At 43.3% G+C, this 16,527-nt stretch overlaps 1 protein-coding gene across 2 annotated transcripts in view; it reads left to right on the top strand.

Annotated features, from left to right (window-relative positions):
• Positions 1–7,530: 7,530 nt before the first annotated feature.
• The window catches only part of Ddx10 (DEAD-box helicase 10), a 156,599-nt gene continuing 147,602 nt past the window's right edge, over positions 7,531–16,527 (top strand). For both annotated transcript variants that reach the window (XM_005347348.3, XM_013346110.2), the window contains exons 1-3: positions 7,531–7,844; positions 13,758–13,818; positions 15,959–16,089. In XM_005347348.3, coding sequence (XP_005347405.1) covers positions 7,659–7,844; positions 13,758–13,818; positions 15,959–16,089 — 378 coding nt within the window. In that variant the 5' untranslated portion in view covers positions 7,531–7,658. The remainder of the gene's footprint in view (positions 7,845–13,757; positions 13,819–15,958; positions 16,090–16,527) is intronic.

The raw sequence follows: 16,527 nt of genomic DNA, 5'->3' as shown, positions 1-16,527 counted from the left end.
ACTTCTGATTCTCTTGCCTCTACCTTCCCGTGCCGTAATTGTACAACCACACCCAGCTTTATATGCTGCTAGTGATGGACACCCAGTTTTACATGCTGCTAGGGATGGAACCCAGAGTCCCATGCCAGCAAGGCAAGCTCTCTGCCCACTGAGCCCTATCTCCAGCTCAGATTCAGCATTATCACCTGCAAAATGAGTGGAGTGACACTTAGAGATCGTGTATACAATAAACCCAGAGATACATGGCATCTTCTAAGGACTCAGTTAATGTAATCAGTCAATTACTGTTAAGAAATTGACTACAAGAGCTAGTTCCAGGACAGGTTCCAAAGCTAGAGAGAAACCATGTCTCAAAAAGCTAAAACAAAAACAAAAACAAGCTAAAAAGAAAAAAGAAATGTGGAAAAAGCAATACAAAATTATTCTAGAAAATTCGAAGAGTACTAACTGTAAAAGTCTCAAAAGCTCAGTGATGTAGAAGGACAGGTCAACTCACCAACAAACCAACTACTTGGTGACTTTAAAAATGCCTGGCAGCCAGGCAATGGTGGCGCACGCCTTTAATCCCAGCACTCGGGAGGCAGAGGCAGGCGGATCTCTGTGAGTTCGAGACCAGCCTGGTCTACAGAGCTAGTTCCAGGACAGGCTCCAAAGCCACAGAGAAGCCCTGTCTCGAAAAACAAAACAAAACAAAACAAAACAAAACAAAACAAAACAAAACAAAACAAAGCCTGGCAAATTTAATCTTAGCCCAAAGGGAAAATAACACTTAATCACTTGCTGCCACCTGCTGGCCAAAGATGCACTAAACAATGTGGCCGTCCTCATTTTTCACTTAGTGAAAAAACTGGTAGATCACACTTGAGTTTGTTTCAGACTCATAATTAAAGAATGACTTTTCAAGCCGGGCGGTGGTGGCGCACGCCTTTAATCCCAGCACTCGGGAGGCAGAGGCAGGCGGATCTCTGTGAGTTCGAGACCAGCCTGGTCTACAAGAGCTAGTTCCAGGACAGGCTCCAAAACCACAGAGAAACCCTGTCTCGAAAAAACCAAAAAAAAAAAAAAAAATTAGAATTATTATGTGTGGGAGGCATGAGGAGGGGGAAAGGGAAGAGGACAGGAGCAGGGAAGGATGCTCCTCACCCTGGGATCTAGTCTGCTTTTTCTGCTCAGTGAGACTAAAGCAACTGTGACATAACAGGTACCGCTTAGCTCCCTACAGGGAGAGTACGTGTCTTCCCAAAGACGTCCTGAACAAGGGTGTCAAATACAACAGATGAACCATGCTTACTTAGGGCCGGGATGTTTACTACCTTGAGTTTTGGTACATTAGCCCTCCTTTCTCATCCCTAAGTATAAACCTCACAAGAACACCCTACAGTGTCACTTACATAAGAAGAAGTTTTGAGATAGAAAATAAGACTCGGGTTCAGTTCCCAGCACCCACACGGTGACTAACAACTGTCTAACTCCGGTTCTGGGAGATCTGACATCCTCTTCTGCTTCCTGCAGGCACCGTATGCATGTGGCTTATATACATACATGCAGGCAAAACACCCACACACTCAAAATAAAATAGATAAGTAAACAAACATGCCAACTCATATATTTCTACTTAACTTTAAAACATTCTAAAATTTTAAACTTTGCTTAATCTTTGAAGCTTGTAAATCACATCCTTGGATGATCATAACCCAGAAAGCCACAGGACCATGTGCGCGCGCGCGCGTGTGTGTATGTGTGTGTGTGTGTGTGTGTGTGTGTATGTGTGTGTGTGTGTGTTTATCCTTCATAAAGACATCCAAAGACAACCATCTCTCAGGAAATTATCCTAAAAGGATCTATCAAAATATTTGATAAACTCACTAACTTGGCTTCGTTCTGTCTCATCCTGAAATTTTTTTTCTTCAGGGTGGTCAAGGATCTGTCATTATCTGAGCATTATTAAGTAGGAAGGAAACTCCTTTGACTGCTAGGAGCTGCTTTAGGCTATTATCTCCCCACTGCTGCTGGTACCCCTCCATAATTTTTATAGTGGAAATAGTTTTGTTAAGCATACTCATATTATCTATAGTCTAGTATGAATTCAGATCACAAGATGTCCTTTCATATGTTAATATTCCGGAGTTTTGCTATGGTTCAGTCTTAGGGACATTAAACATGAACTGAATTATCTACTTAGTTTACAACTTGCTTTGCTGATTAGTATCTGATAGAAAAGAGATCCCTAAACAAACTCTCGAAACAAATAATCCCCTAAACAAAAAGATATGCACTCACATAAAGATATTACTGCACAGGTAACTTCTGAAAACTCTTGTTCTTAATAAAAAAAATTTAAATTCATATAAAAATTTTAAAATGACAAAAGATAACAGATGGCATAACAAAACATGTAACTGATTTCTGATGATCTATTTCCTAAAACAGGTTTGCAGACTGGTTCACAGTGAGGAGTTGCAATAGGGTCTGACATCACTGTTCATATGTGTTTTTAAAAAAAAAATGTTTATAAAATCTGAGCTAGATCTGGGTGTGGTGGCATATGTCTTACTTGAGAAGTGTCTATAGGAATGTCAAAAGTTCAAGCCTTAGTTACACAGAAAATATGAGGCTAGCCTGGGCTACATGAGATCCTATCTTAAAAATCAAAACCAAACAAATAACATCAACAAACTCAAAAAATCTGAGATAAACCTGAGCATGATTTTAAACACATGCCTTTAATCTGAGTACTTGGGGGCAGAAGCAGGCAGATCATTGGGGTCCAGGCCAGCTTGGTCTACACAATGAGTTCTAGGTTAGCCAACGTTACATTGTTGGACTAGAAGTCCAAACATCAGGGAGGAGTTGCTCCAGACACCATTCACATAACCACAATTAATGCAAAAGCAAGAGGATTTATATTCTGTCATGACAGGGCCCTTCAGGTTCGGGATATGAAGGACATCCGATAGCTGTTATAGTCCATCTTTTAAAGCAAAAAACCACAGACACAGGGGGGAACCTGTAGGTTGCTTTTCAACTTATTGGATTGGCTTATTCAAAGGGTTACTAGCAGTGATTGGTCTATTCCAGGGCAGGAGAATAGCTGCGTGGTCAGGTGATAAGGGAGAGCATCTGTGGTCCATCCTGACCTTGGTCCAGTGACTAAATCAATACATCAGTAACTGAGTTAACATCTGTGGGTTGTCTTTGCCTCAATTCCCAGAACGGAGTTATGTTTAAAGATTATTCACAAGGACACAGAAGGATGAGCAGTCCAGCATGTGTGTGTGTGGGCAACTGTCCCTTTTCCAAGATAGAGTGAGTGTAAGGTTTTAGAAAAATGTCTTAGGGTTGAGGGGGCTTACAAATGCATTTAGAGTTTTTCAACATCATGAAACCCTGTCTTAAAACGACAATGGCAACAACAACAAATACACAAAACCCAAGTAAAATACTGTTATAACATAATTTATCATTTGATATCAGAACAATACCTTAAAATGAACACAGCCAGAAAATAGGAAGCCATTATAGTAGGAAATGAAGCCATAGAAGTGTGATGGCCAGTCTGGGTTGTCAACGTGACTGTGTCTGGAATCAACCAGCTGGGCACCCCTGCGGGGGATTTTCTTGATCAGATTACTTGAAGCAGGAAGACCCACCCAGAATGTGGGAGGGACCTAGTGGTGACAGCCCAATCAAGGGACAATGAAGTAGGAAGCTTTGCTTCTTTCATGCTGGCCCTCTCTTTGGCTGGCAAGTTCATCTACCTGTTGCTGTATCAGTCCATCGCTGGTACTGCATTGTCTTCAGAATTCCAGGGGAGACTGAAGAGTAGTAACTTTTCCGGAAACTTCCAGGCCTTCTGGGCCAGACAGAGACTGCTAAGACATCCAGCCTTTCGGGCTGAGCAACTATCTGCCACTCAGCATCTCCAGGGTGAGATAGCCATTGTTATGTCAAGGCTGAAAGTCTCCTTTTTTAAAATTTGTTTTCTTTTGGTTTTTCGAGACAGGGTTTCTGTGTAGCTTTGGAGTCTGTCCTGGAACTAGCTCTGTGTCCAGGCTGGCCTAGAACTCACAGAGATCTGCCTGTCTCTGCCTCCCAAGTGCTGGGATTAAAGGTGTGCGCTACCACCACCAGCTCTAAAAGTCTCTCTTTATGCTGGCCATCCATCTTGGGATCCACTAGCCATTTGTCTCTGATGCCAGTCCCTGGAAGATAAGTTCCCAGTAAGCCTGACTCAGTGACCCCCATCTCAAAATGTATAGCGTGACCATCCACTCGTTATATGACAAACTGCCTGTTGGATTCTGTAATTTGTTTTGAAGACATTCAAGGATTATTTTGAAGTTGCCTTGACTACCTAATCGTGGCAGAATAGAACAGCTCTTGACTTGCTTGTGTAGATACTCAAGCCCTTTTTGTGGTTTTCACCTTTAAAAATCCTTTCCTCACCCCTCCTCACATGGTAATCTCAAGGTTGGCTCAGAGATTGTTTTCCTGTGATCAAGAAATCCTTTAATTATAAATAAATAGTCTGTGGTCTTCCCTTGGTGGTCTTGAACTCCAAAACAGTTGGACTACTTGGACCATACCTGTAGGGCAATCTAAGCAATCCCCTTTAAATATATCAGTGTATATGTTCATTCTGTTGTTGTGCCTACGTCACACAGAACTTCCAAACAAGATCACCACAGAGCAAGTATCTGATGCAAATGCACATACACATGGGTTTTATTGGTTACAAGATAGCTAACTAGGACCATAATCTGACACTCCAGCACAGTGGTTGGGAACAATGGCCCTGAGGCTTCAGGGTAGGGGAATTTTAAAGGAAAAACTGCAAGCAAAGTGGCACAAGCCTTGGTGTTTTGGGATTGGGTAAAAGTAGACAACTTTTGAATTCATTGATTGGGGTATAGGGGAATTTCAAAACAGTGACTGTCAGCAGACAAGAATTTCAAAATAGTGGTTAATCAGACACCTACAAGGATGTTTGAAACAAGCAGATGTTGTTTGGACACCGTAGTAGGGTCACTTTGACCAGTGCAGGCACAGTTTCTTGGCAATGTTTATGACTTTGCTGAGCTGCATTCATCCCCTCTTAGTTAGGTCCTGTCTAAAATAGAATTCTTTCTCAAAATGGAGTATGTTCTGCTCCTTTACTATTAGTTCTGTTCCTTTAGAGAACCATGATTAATACAATAATAATAGATAATAGAAGGTGCCAGGGAATCCAAGGAAGAAAAGGTGAAGACCGTAGCTCAGCACAGAACTGACAGTATAATGGGAATTAACTTTTTAACTCTGTGTCAACCATGCAGATGAATGGAAGTAAAAATGGAAGGAGTCAGGAATGGTGGTGCACACCTTTAACCTTAATACTCAGGAGAGGCAGGTGGAGCTCTGTGAGTTCAAGGCCAGCTTGGTCTATGTAGTGAAACCCTGTCCCAAACAAAACCAAACCAAACAAAAAATGAAAGGAAAAATAGAATATACATTTTTCTTACTGAGCTAAGACAAAAAAAGAATGAAAATTACAAGGGTGTAAGAAGGAAATGGGAATCTGATTGAAGCTGAGAATTGAGAATTTCAGCACAATTAGCAGGGGCTTGAAGCCTTTCTCCCTTTCCGAATGCAATGTTCTAAGAATCTCCCATAAACGTCAGTTACAGGGAAAGGACATGTGTAAATGCCCGTATGCAACCCTAGTGGCTCCTGGTTGTACTTTATCAGACTATAATTCCACCCCAGGTATCTCCAAAACCTCCCCCAATCTCATGCAGCAAAAAGGGGGGGAATCTACTTTTTAGATGTACTTTGAGAGCCACTAAAACGTTATACATGGCTAATGATGAGGCACTAACTGGGGTTTCCCTTCAGATGCAGAGGCTCACGGGGGGTATATCTTATCTTCTGTGGCTCATTTTTATGACATGTACACCCATGCTCCTGAATGTGTTCATTCTTCCCTGCAGTGCCTTTTCTTATGGACAGATTCCAGATTCAATCAGATCCCATAGGGGGCAGAGTCAGTCAGCCTGGTGATAAGTGTCTTTGTCAGCTGAGCCACCTCACTGGTCCTCGGTTTCCCTTCTATATTATTTCAACAGCACGGGTACCTCATAAAGGTTAACATATGCAATGGTTAATGGTGCCATTTTGTGACAATTTACTTAGTACAGTGTGTCAGCCTTTATTCTTACAGGGTGAATAATATTTCCCTTTATGTATGTACCATGTTTATACCTTAATTTGTGGATGAAACTTAAGAGTGGCTGCTATCAGTGTGGGCATTTTAGTATGTCTGAAGCTCTGCCTTGCAATTCTTTTGGGTTTATTTCCAGAGACAGAATTGCTGGATTATGGTTATTCTCTTGCCATATTTTGAAGATCTCTCTCTCTCTCTCTCTCTCTCTCTCTCTCTCTCTCTCTCTCTCTCACACACACACACACACACACACACACACACACACTTTCTTCTTCATATTGAGCCTACATCTTGTGTATTGAATGTGGCGATAGCCTAGGTCTCTGTTTCGAATAAGTGGCTTCAAATTTGCTGCTAAGGGTATTTGTGTTGATGTGTAGGGTCAAAAGGTGAACTTAAAGGCCTAAACACTCTAGGTACATATAAACTTCCAACCCAATTCTCTGATCGCAGTTGCCATAACCTGGACCCTCCCCATCCCAAGTCCAATGTGTGCTTGTAGCGGCCCTATGTAAATGTGTCATGAAATCTAATTAATCAAAAATAAATTCACTTAAAAAAGGAAACTAATTAGCAGAGCAGTGGTGGTGCATGCCTTTAATCTCAGCACTCAGAAGGCAGAAGTAGGCGGATCTTTGTGATTTCGAGGGCAGCCTGGCGTACAGAAGAAGTTGGTTCAGAACAGCCAGAGAACGTACACATAGAAATGCTGTATCGAAAAACGAGGAAAAAGGAAACCAATGGGGTTTCTTCAAAATATTTTCTCTATTTTTTTTTTAGTTATCATTTTGTTTTTATAATAGCATTTTAAGGTAAATTCAGTCAGTTTGTATCGGTACCCTAGTTAATGTGGTTAAAGTCTGAAGACGCTGAGGGGGAAAACTCTGAAAGATATAAATGTCCTTTTTTATTCCTAGAGACATACTTTGTAGTGGAAGGAAATAAGTCACTAATCAGCAGATTTTGAAAAATCTTTCTACTCTCAGGGTCGAAATATGCAGAACGAAGATTGTGATTACAAACCACATAGTCTATAACGTGTGGAAGCGAGCTCTCGAATGCTGGGTACATCTGAAAGCAGAGCAAATGGATAACAGTACTTTAACTTTGGGTAATATGACATCACCATAGTAGCAAAAAACTGCGCACATGCGCTGTTTCAAAAAGCTCCCTGGCCACCCTTCCTAACCCTCCTGTAGCAGAAGAGCTTTGCCAGTTCCCCAGAGCACGCGTCTCGAGATCGCTCCGCCCTGCGGAAGCCAAAACACCAATCATAGCCTGCTCACTGTTGTCGTCATTAGAGTGCGCCTACCCTTCAAAGGCCTGGGGCGGGCTTTCGGCCTCGCGCATGCGCTCCTGCGGGTTCTGCACACGCTGAATTCGCGTCTTCCGTCTGGGACCTAAGGCTTTAGGTGTCTCGGCTCAGGAGGCGGCTTGGCTCCTGGTCTCCGCCACCATGGGCAAACCGCTTGATTCTCTGGGTCAGGGAACCCGACCCGACCCAGTGCGAAGCTTCAATCGCTGGAAGAAAAAACACAGCCACAGGCAGAACCAAAAGAAAGAGCGGAGGAAGCAGCTGAAGAAGCCGGAATGGCAGGTCGAGCGCGAGGGGATCAGCCGTCTCATGCAGAACTACGAGAAGGTGAGGCGGGCTCAGGGGAGCGCTGGTGGGCGCAGCGGCCGTGGACCTCGGGGGATGCTGTGAGGGAAAGGGGCGGACCCGGCCAGGGAGCTCTCACAGGTCGTCTGTTGGGTGTCGCTACCCAGGGTCTGGCTCCTCTGCTTGCCACAGTTCAGGGAAAAGTGATAGAAACGCAGCGATACTCCGGGTAGGGACACTTAGTGCAGCAGTGGTTACAGAATAGGGTGGTAGTAGTGGTGACAGTTGTGTAAAGAACATGGCCGGTGGAGTGAGAGCCGAGGATGTTGTTCAGTGGAGTGCTTGTCCAACATTGAGGAAGCCATCCGTTCGGTCTCCAGTTTCACCTAAACGGAGCACGTTCTGAGACTAGGGAGGTGGAAGCAGGGGGATCAGAAGTTCGGTCTTCCACAGCTTTATAGCAAGTTCGAGGTCAGCCCGGGATTCATGAAACTCTGTCTCAGAAATAAAATAAATATAAAAAAACTGTTGTTGTTCTTGGAAAATGTTTAAAATAGTAGAAAAAGTATCTACCTTTAAAAGTGCTCTCCATGTGTTTTACATATATCCTTGCCCCTATCTTAGGTATGGATCTTAATATCCCATCTTATGGATGAGACCAGTAGAGTTTGGAGAGCTCTAGAACTTGTCCTGATTTCTCACATCTAGTGGCATGGGGTTGGAACTTACACCTGTGTCTATTTCCAAAATTTTGCTTTTAAGTTGGGCACGTGGCTGCATCCCTTAGCATAATCCTCTGATCGTGACTTATTTCCTTACTCCATGTTTTTCAATGAGAGTCAGTGTAGAGAATCTGGACTGTGCTGGTTCGTTACTTGGTACCCCCACCTTGTAGCAAACGTTCCTCTGTAAGTAGTCCCATAGTTAACGCTTTGACAGGCTGACATTGTTTTCTGCCCCAGGCTTCTGCTCCTGCTCCTTAGGAATGTTACTTCCTTTCCTTCCCCATAAAACCCGTATTTTTCAGCATTCATCTACCTCACCCTCTCCGTGAATGCCACCTTTCTATTATAGGGTCTTAACACAAGTGGAACCATATTGGACATTACTTGTTATGTATTCTTAAACATCAACACTGAGATAATCTTTTTAGAGTTGTTAGGTAGCATTTAAGAGTCAGTTTGGGTTTTGAGTTCAGATGATTCGAGATTTTGTTCACCAACTGTGTGACTTTGGTTATGTTTCTTCTGCTAGCTCCTCTCTTGTCTTTAAAAGGTTTAGCAATAGCACCTACCCTATAAGCTATCAGGAATTAGTAAGATACTGTGTGGGAAGCATTATTCACGACGTCGGTCACACAGAAATAATCAGGTAAAGGAGAAGCCATTAAAAACAAATTGCTGTGGGGCCAGGGTATGTCTGTGATGTGGCAGCAGTGGGGCACACCTTTAATCCCAGCACTCTGGAGACAGAGCCAGGCTGATCTCTGAGTTCGAGGCCAGCCTCGTCTACAGAGCGATTACCAGGACAGCCAGGGCTATGCATAGAAACTCTGTATCTCAAAAAGCCAAAACCAACCAACCAAACATAAAAAACAAATTGTCTTTGGATTTCATTTTGGACTGTGCTGAGAATTGCTTCGGGAATCTAGCCTTAGCCTTTGATTTACTCCTGTGGGTCTGTGATGCCTTATTTTGCTCTACCCAGAACTTTTCTGAGTTTAGATCCTTATTTCTGCCTATGCTGAGTATCTGCACATACAGAATACCATTAAGGCTAACAGTCATTATCTTCTCTACCTTACTTCAGCCTTCCTTAACTAGTTTTCTGTTGTCATTGTGACACATTGCCATAGACCACTGGTTTAAAAGCGTATAGTTTCACACCCCTGAAGTCCAGATTGTAATAAAAATCAGGGTGTCAGGAAGGCCACCATGCTACCTTTGCTAGGCTCTGAGGGTGAATCTCTTCTTTTTCTTCTTCTTCCAGCGTGAGGCTGCTGATCCTTGGCTTGTGACTACCTAGGTTATGGGACCGTGTGAGTGGGAGCATTTGTATGTTGGAAGTGTGGTGTGTGTGTGTGTGTGTGTGTGTAAAACGGTGAGTATATGGAACATGTGAGGCAGTGTGGGCAGGTGGGTAGGAGGGTACCTAAGGGCAGGATATATGTGGGAGTGGGTATGTGTGTGGGAGGGTTTGTTTGTGGGAAGGATATGTGTGTAAAGGTATGGATTAGAGGTCTGTGTGGGTGGGTAAAGTGTGGGGGTGATTGAGAATGGAGCGAGTGCATGGGAAGGGAGGCCTTGCCATGGTAGGAGAACTATGTGTGTGTGTGTGTGTGTGTGTGTGTGTGTGTGTGTGTGTGAGAGAGAGAGAGAGAGAGAGACAGAGAGACAGAGAGACAGAGAGAGACAGAGACAGAGAGACGGGTGTTGTGGGAAGAGATACATTTGTGCGGGTGGTAGAATATATGTGTGTGGAGGAGCAGGGTGTGGGTGAACCTTGTGGAATAGGTGTGTGTGGGGGATTGGAGTGCTGGAAGATGTCTGGGGAGTTAGGGTGTGCAGTGAAGGTATAGGGGAGAGGTTGGCATCCTGAGGAGGGAGGTGGCGTGTGTGTGCCCATGTGATGCAGAAGTAATTGAGGCTTATTAAGGCTATGGAGCTAATTGTTTCAGTTCTGCAACTGTTTTCACTGTTCTGATCTGCCGTGCTATATAGAAATGCTGCATTCTACAATTTTTTTTTAAATTAAAATTTGACCTGGTGGTTGGAGGCAGATTGGTTTCCTCTCTTGATTGAAGTAAATGGAACATTCTGTAGCATTTTTATCCTTTTTCTCATGGATTAAGTTTTTTGAGAGACAGGTGTTATCAGGCTGGGGAGCAGTCAGGAGGGAGCGAGGCGGAAAGGTTAAGAGGGTGAGTAAACCGTGATCCATGCTGTTCTGCCCTCTTTCACCAACCAGTGTGGAAATCCCGAAAAGTATTTGCCCACTGTTTCTGAAGGACACCGTGTTTAGAGGGAATTTGAGCCCTGAGGCGTCTGAGAGGTGGGAATACTCCTCACTGTCTCAGGAGTGGTTACTTCGTTTATACAATCTCAGGTCATCTCCTGTTGTAGGTTTCAAGAATTCCTTTGAATATAATCTTCTAGAGTAGGGGTTGACAAAGTGTTACATCACTTTGTGGGGCATACAACCTGCCACAACTATGTAGATAGTGTACAAATGACTGGCTGTAGCTGTTTTTCACCAAAACTGTTGTCAAAGTCAGGTGGCAAATTGAATTTGACTAGTAGGTATTAGCTAAATTGAAACTTCCTATTTTTCCTTATGATAGCATGTGCATATCTCTGTACTGGAATGATTGACAGTGATATGTTAAAACAGTTCCAATTTTCCCAGTTGAATCTCTAGGTGGCTAACAGACTTTAGAAAGATGTTTTACAGTTTATACTTTGAAAGCACTGCTTGCCTGTGCTATGTCTGGTGGAGCTTGCTGAGCGTGCTGGCTGCCTCTTTCTTTCTGTATTAGTTACTTTTCTCTTTGCTATGTTCAAAATTACCTGATAAGAAGCAGCTTAAAGAAGGAAGGGTTCATTTCGACTGTAGTGAGGAGATACAGTCTGCCATGCAGGGAAGACCTGGTGGCAGGAACATGAGGCCACTGGTCATCTTGTGTCTAGAGTCAGGAAGCAGAGGAAATTGAATATTGGTATTCATTTAATTTTCTCCTTTTTATTCAGTCTAGAATTCCAACCCATGAAATGGTGTTGCCCACATTTAGGTCTTTTCATCCCAGTTAGCCCAAACTAGAAATTCTGGACAGTTATGTCAAGAAGTTTGTCTGTTGTGTGATTTAGATCTCATCTAGTTGATGACGTCACGTCTCACAAGACCATCTCTTGCAGCTTGGCTCTGAACATAGCAATTTAAAGGTGTGGCCTTATGCTCGTTTTCCGCCATTGGCTAAAAACCATCTCATAATGCAAAATGTGTCTGTTCCATCTCTAAAAGTCCTCATAATTTTGAACACTCCCAACATTGTTTAAAATGCCCTAAGTCTCCTCTGAGGCTAGGCAAGCTCTTAAGTGTGAGCTCCTATAACATAAAAACAAGTTTCATAGTTCTAGTATGTAATAGCTCATAGAGAACATTCTCATTCCGAAAGGAAGGAATGGGATTGTAGCAAGGATGATTTGGCGAAAGCAGTGCTGAAACCTAACAGGGCAAACAAACAAATCCTGAAACTCCAGGTCTGACGTAGGAGACTAACGCAGGAATCATCTGGGCTCCAAAGGCTGGGTAGTGCCACCTCTGTAGCTTTCTTACTGCAGCACATGTGCCCTCTCCTGGGTGGCTCCACTCTGTGACTGAGCTTTCTTTCATCAGTGATGTCCCTTGGGCTGGCGTCTTGGGTTCATCACACAGTCACACAATGGCTTCTCACGGCCTCCTCGCAGAGACTCTGACCCTGCCACACGTTCACCTGACCTTGGTGACTTTTAGAACCTTAGTACAAACCTCCATGATCCCCTAGTCTTGCATCTTTCATGTCTGTGCCTGCAAAACTAGTACCATGTAGATGGCATTGCCAGACTGTAGGCTCTGCTGTCAGCCTCAGATAGAGCCTGGCCACTGTGGAGTCTGCTTGGGTCAGCTTCTTTGTGTCGACCCCAGAAACACTTCCTGGGTGTTAGGGAACTTCTTCAGTGGCCTTCTCAGTTTAGGCCTGTTCCTTTCAAAGGAATTTCCCTTAGATGGAGACTTCAGTAGAAAGTCCTGTTCTTGAGGTACCTTATCAAGATTCCCCTAATGGTGCCAATCTGACAGTTTACTCAGCAGTCATATTTCCTGAAACGTCAAACTTCCTTCTCTCCTTGTCAAATGGTACATTTTCCCTCTCTGTCTGCTTCATCTGTTGCATGTGCTCACTGCAGACCAGGAAGAGCAGTAGCTATAGCCACGACACTGACAGGCTGACTGCTGTCCTGGCTTGAGAGTCCCTTGCAAAGCAAATTCATTCATTACTTTAGAATTTGTATTCTCTCCTGTTTCCAGGACACAGGCAGAATGCAGTCAGAGTCTTGGGCAGAGTGTGACATGAGTGGTTTCTAGGACGGTTCTGGACAGTTCTTTCATCCCTCTGACCCTCACGGACTGGGCCTCCCCGTCTGCATTTCTTGGCATTCTGGTCTGTTGAAGTGCATCCCAGTATCTCACTCAGGTGCGCTTGCACACCCGGACTTCTCTCGCTTCGTCGCATACTCTTCTACCTTCCTTTCCCAGACAAGTGTGAAGCCTAGAGAGCACATCGTCAGGCTTGTCACTGCGGTAGCCCCAGTTCTAGGAACCATTTTTCTCTGTTAGTTACTTGTCCCATTGTTGGGAGCCAAAATACCCGACAGGAAGCACCTTAAGGAGGGGAAGGTGCATTTCGACTTTTAGTTTGAGGGGATTCAGTCTGTCTTGGCAGGACTGTGAGGTGGCAGCAGGACATGTTTTGTCCACAGTCAGGAGACGGGTGAATGCTGGTGCTGACTACGTCTAGGTTGGGCCTTCCCATCTCCGTTAACCCAATCTAGAAACTGCACCACAGACATATCTAAAAGCTTGTTTCCTAGTGATTCTATATTCTTTCAAGTTGACAATGGGTGTTGAACATGACTCCTTCCACCTTTGGATATTCTGCATCCTGTGAACGCAGCGCATTAGTTAATGGGGTTACAAGTATGAGGAAGGAGAGCACGTTGTACGCCCAGCGTAGAGGAGTATCTGCCAGTTGTTTCCTCCGTTTTGATTCATGTTAATTGAATAAGTAGCTTTTCTTTAGAAGGATGAGCAAGGCAGCACAATGTAGGGTGGGGGGGAGGGCATGCATTATGAAACTAATGAATCACCCAACATTTCTTGTCTTATCTGACATTATTTCTTTTTCACAATCTTTTTTTCCAGATAAATGTAAATGAAATTACAAGATTTTCAGATTTCCCTTTGTCCAAAAAAACATTGAAAGGTAGGTATGTATGGTCATTTTAGGATAGATTGTTAGATTTATTCATGTCTTTTCAGTTTTGTAATAATTGCACATGTACGTTCATATGTATACCTGTATGTATGTACCTGTGTGTAGAGGCCAGATGACAGACAGCCTTGGGTATTATCTTCAGGAAATGGTTCTTTCTTTTAAGGTAGGGTGGCTTATTGACCTGGAGCTCACTCATTACACAAGATTGGCTGGCCACCAAGACTCAGGAGTCTTCCTGTTTTCACCTCCCAGTCTAGGTTAAAAGCACATACCACCATGTGTGGCATTATTTGTAGGTCCTGGGATAGAACTCAGGTCCTCATGTGAGGTTAGCGTTTTTACTGATTGAGACATCTCTCCAGCCCTGTGCCTTTGTTTGTTTTCTGAGACAGGGTTTCTCTGTAGCTTTGGGTGCCTGTCCTGGAACTTGCTCTATAGACTAGGCTGGCCTCAAATTCACAGAGATCCGGCTGTCTCTGCCTCCTGAGTGCTGGGATTAAAGGGGTGTGCCACCACTGCCCGGCTCAACCCTGTCCCTTTTCTTTATCCCTAGGTCTGCTTTCTTGAAATAGTTTTATTTTGTAGTTCAGGATAGCCTTGACTCCTTTTATAGTCCTTTTATAGTCCAGGCTATCCTCAACCTAAGCACAATCAGACATGTACCATCAAACCCATCTCTCAAATACTGAATTCTAACCATTTTTATTTCTTATTTTTTTTCTGGAGTGATTGAAGATTAGTTAAAAAGGATCAGGAATCTCTGGAAAATTAGAATGAAACTTGATTCTGTTAAATAGGAGAGTAACAAAAATATCTTACCCTTGGCATTAGTAGTTTTAGGATAGCCATAACAAAATAATAGCTTTAAGCAGTAGGAATTTTCTTAGAATTGATGACTAGAAGTCCAAGTGCAAGATGCTGGCAGAAATAGTTTCAGGACTTTAAGAGATGGGTCTGTGGTAGGCTTGCCTCCTTGACTTGCAGATAGCTTCTCTTTTGGAGTGATTTTTTTTTTTTGACAAATATTGTGTATGTTTATGGTATCAATAATATGACTTGAAATATGTATATAAATTAAACTCATTAATGTGCTTATTTTTCCTGCATGGTAAAAACATTTAAATACACTCAGCAATTTTCAAACATTAAAAAAAGCATATAACTGACTATAGTTACCGTGATACCATAATGTATAATATATCTAGTTTTTGTTTTTGAGATAGGTTTCATGTATCCCAGATTGGCCCTGTGACCACTATTGCTCTGTAGCTGAGGATGACCTTGAACTTGATCTTCCTGTCTCTATGTCCTAACTACTGGTTTATAGGCATGTACGCAGGGGTCAAACCCTGGGCTTCATCCATCTAAGTAAACACTCTACCTACTGAACTCTCTCCATCCCATGAGGCATCTCTTGAATGTATTCCAACCTGTGTAACTTTGTGTTCTTTGAGTAACAGCTTTCTAGCTCCGCATTCCCCCAGTTTCTGGCAATGAGCATTCTTTTTGTTCTTAGGGTCTATAAATACGAGGTCATCTGGGATCTATCTTTCTGTGCCTGGCTTGTTTCATTTAATATGATTCATTCTAGGTTCATCCATGTTGTCACCATTCTGTGTATTGTCTTAAGGCCTCAAATAAGCCTCTGCCTTAAATTCTGGAGCAGTTAGTTTTCAGCTTAAAACAAAACAAAGCTAATTTATTATTATTTCTGGAGTGTGTGGTGTGTGTGGGGGGATGGTGCGAGTGCCACAGTGAAGGTCAGACAACTGTGAAGGGAGCCCTTGTCTTTCACTTTGGTCCTGGGAATTGAACTCAGGTCATCAGGCTTGCACAGCAAGCACTTTACCTGATGAGCCAGCCATCTCACTGACCCATTTCCTGCAGCCTTGAAAGCTTGGAGCCATAAGCTTTTAGTTGTCTGGATCTAGGTCTCAGTGACGGTAGGTTTGGAAGTCTAGCCTGTAAGCCTTGAGCCCTTCAAAATTAAGTGAGCTGTTCTTTTCCTGATTTCCATCAGGGTAGTGCAGAAGAACTTCCAGCCATTTGTGATGGGGGTGTATAGTCTGGCCTGTAGCATCATCCTTTAGGATTTCCTTAAGTATCCTTCTCCTCTCTACACTGCCAGGTTTACAAGAAGCCCAGTACCGCTTGGTAACAGAGATACAGAAGCAGACCATAGGGTTGGCTTTACAAGGTAAAGATGTGCTTGGAGCTGCCAAAACTGGATCTGGCAAGACTTTGGCCTTTCTCGTTCCAGTAAGTATATTTATTTTGGATCAGAGCCTCTATTATATAATTTTATGCCATTCTGTACCTACAAGGGAAACAGTTATATAAACAGTTGTTTAATGTTGGTTTTTCTGGCCAAATAGGAGTCACATCTCTCTCCTTCTCTTCCTGCTCTCATTCTGAGCTCCCACCTCAGAGCCTTGCCCATGGAAGCACTCAGTAACTTACCGCAGTGATGGGTCAGTCTGCTTTTATAAACCACTGCATTCTGAAGGAGGCGGATCTCCCGCTGTGGCAGTTCAGAGTGGTCCTGCTCTGTCTTTGTGCTTTGCTTGTTTCTTTTGATATAATTCCCAGGAGACCTGGTGGGGAAAGCTGATCCCTGCCACTGGTATTTATACTTGCCACTTGTCTAGAATAAGGCTGAAATATATTCATGTTGTGAGATTTCTTTCCCCAGGGAGA

Source organism: Microtus ochrogaster, chromosome 5, assembly GCF_000317375.1.
Source record: "Microtus ochrogaster isolate Prairie Vole_2 chromosome 5, MicOch1.0, whole genome shotgun sequence".
Lineage (NCBI taxonomy): Eukaryota > Metazoa > Chordata > Mammalia > Rodentia > Cricetidae > Microtus > Microtus ochrogaster.
Note: the sequence above shows the minus strand (reverse complement) of the source record. Positions and strands in the feature narration are given on the sequence as shown.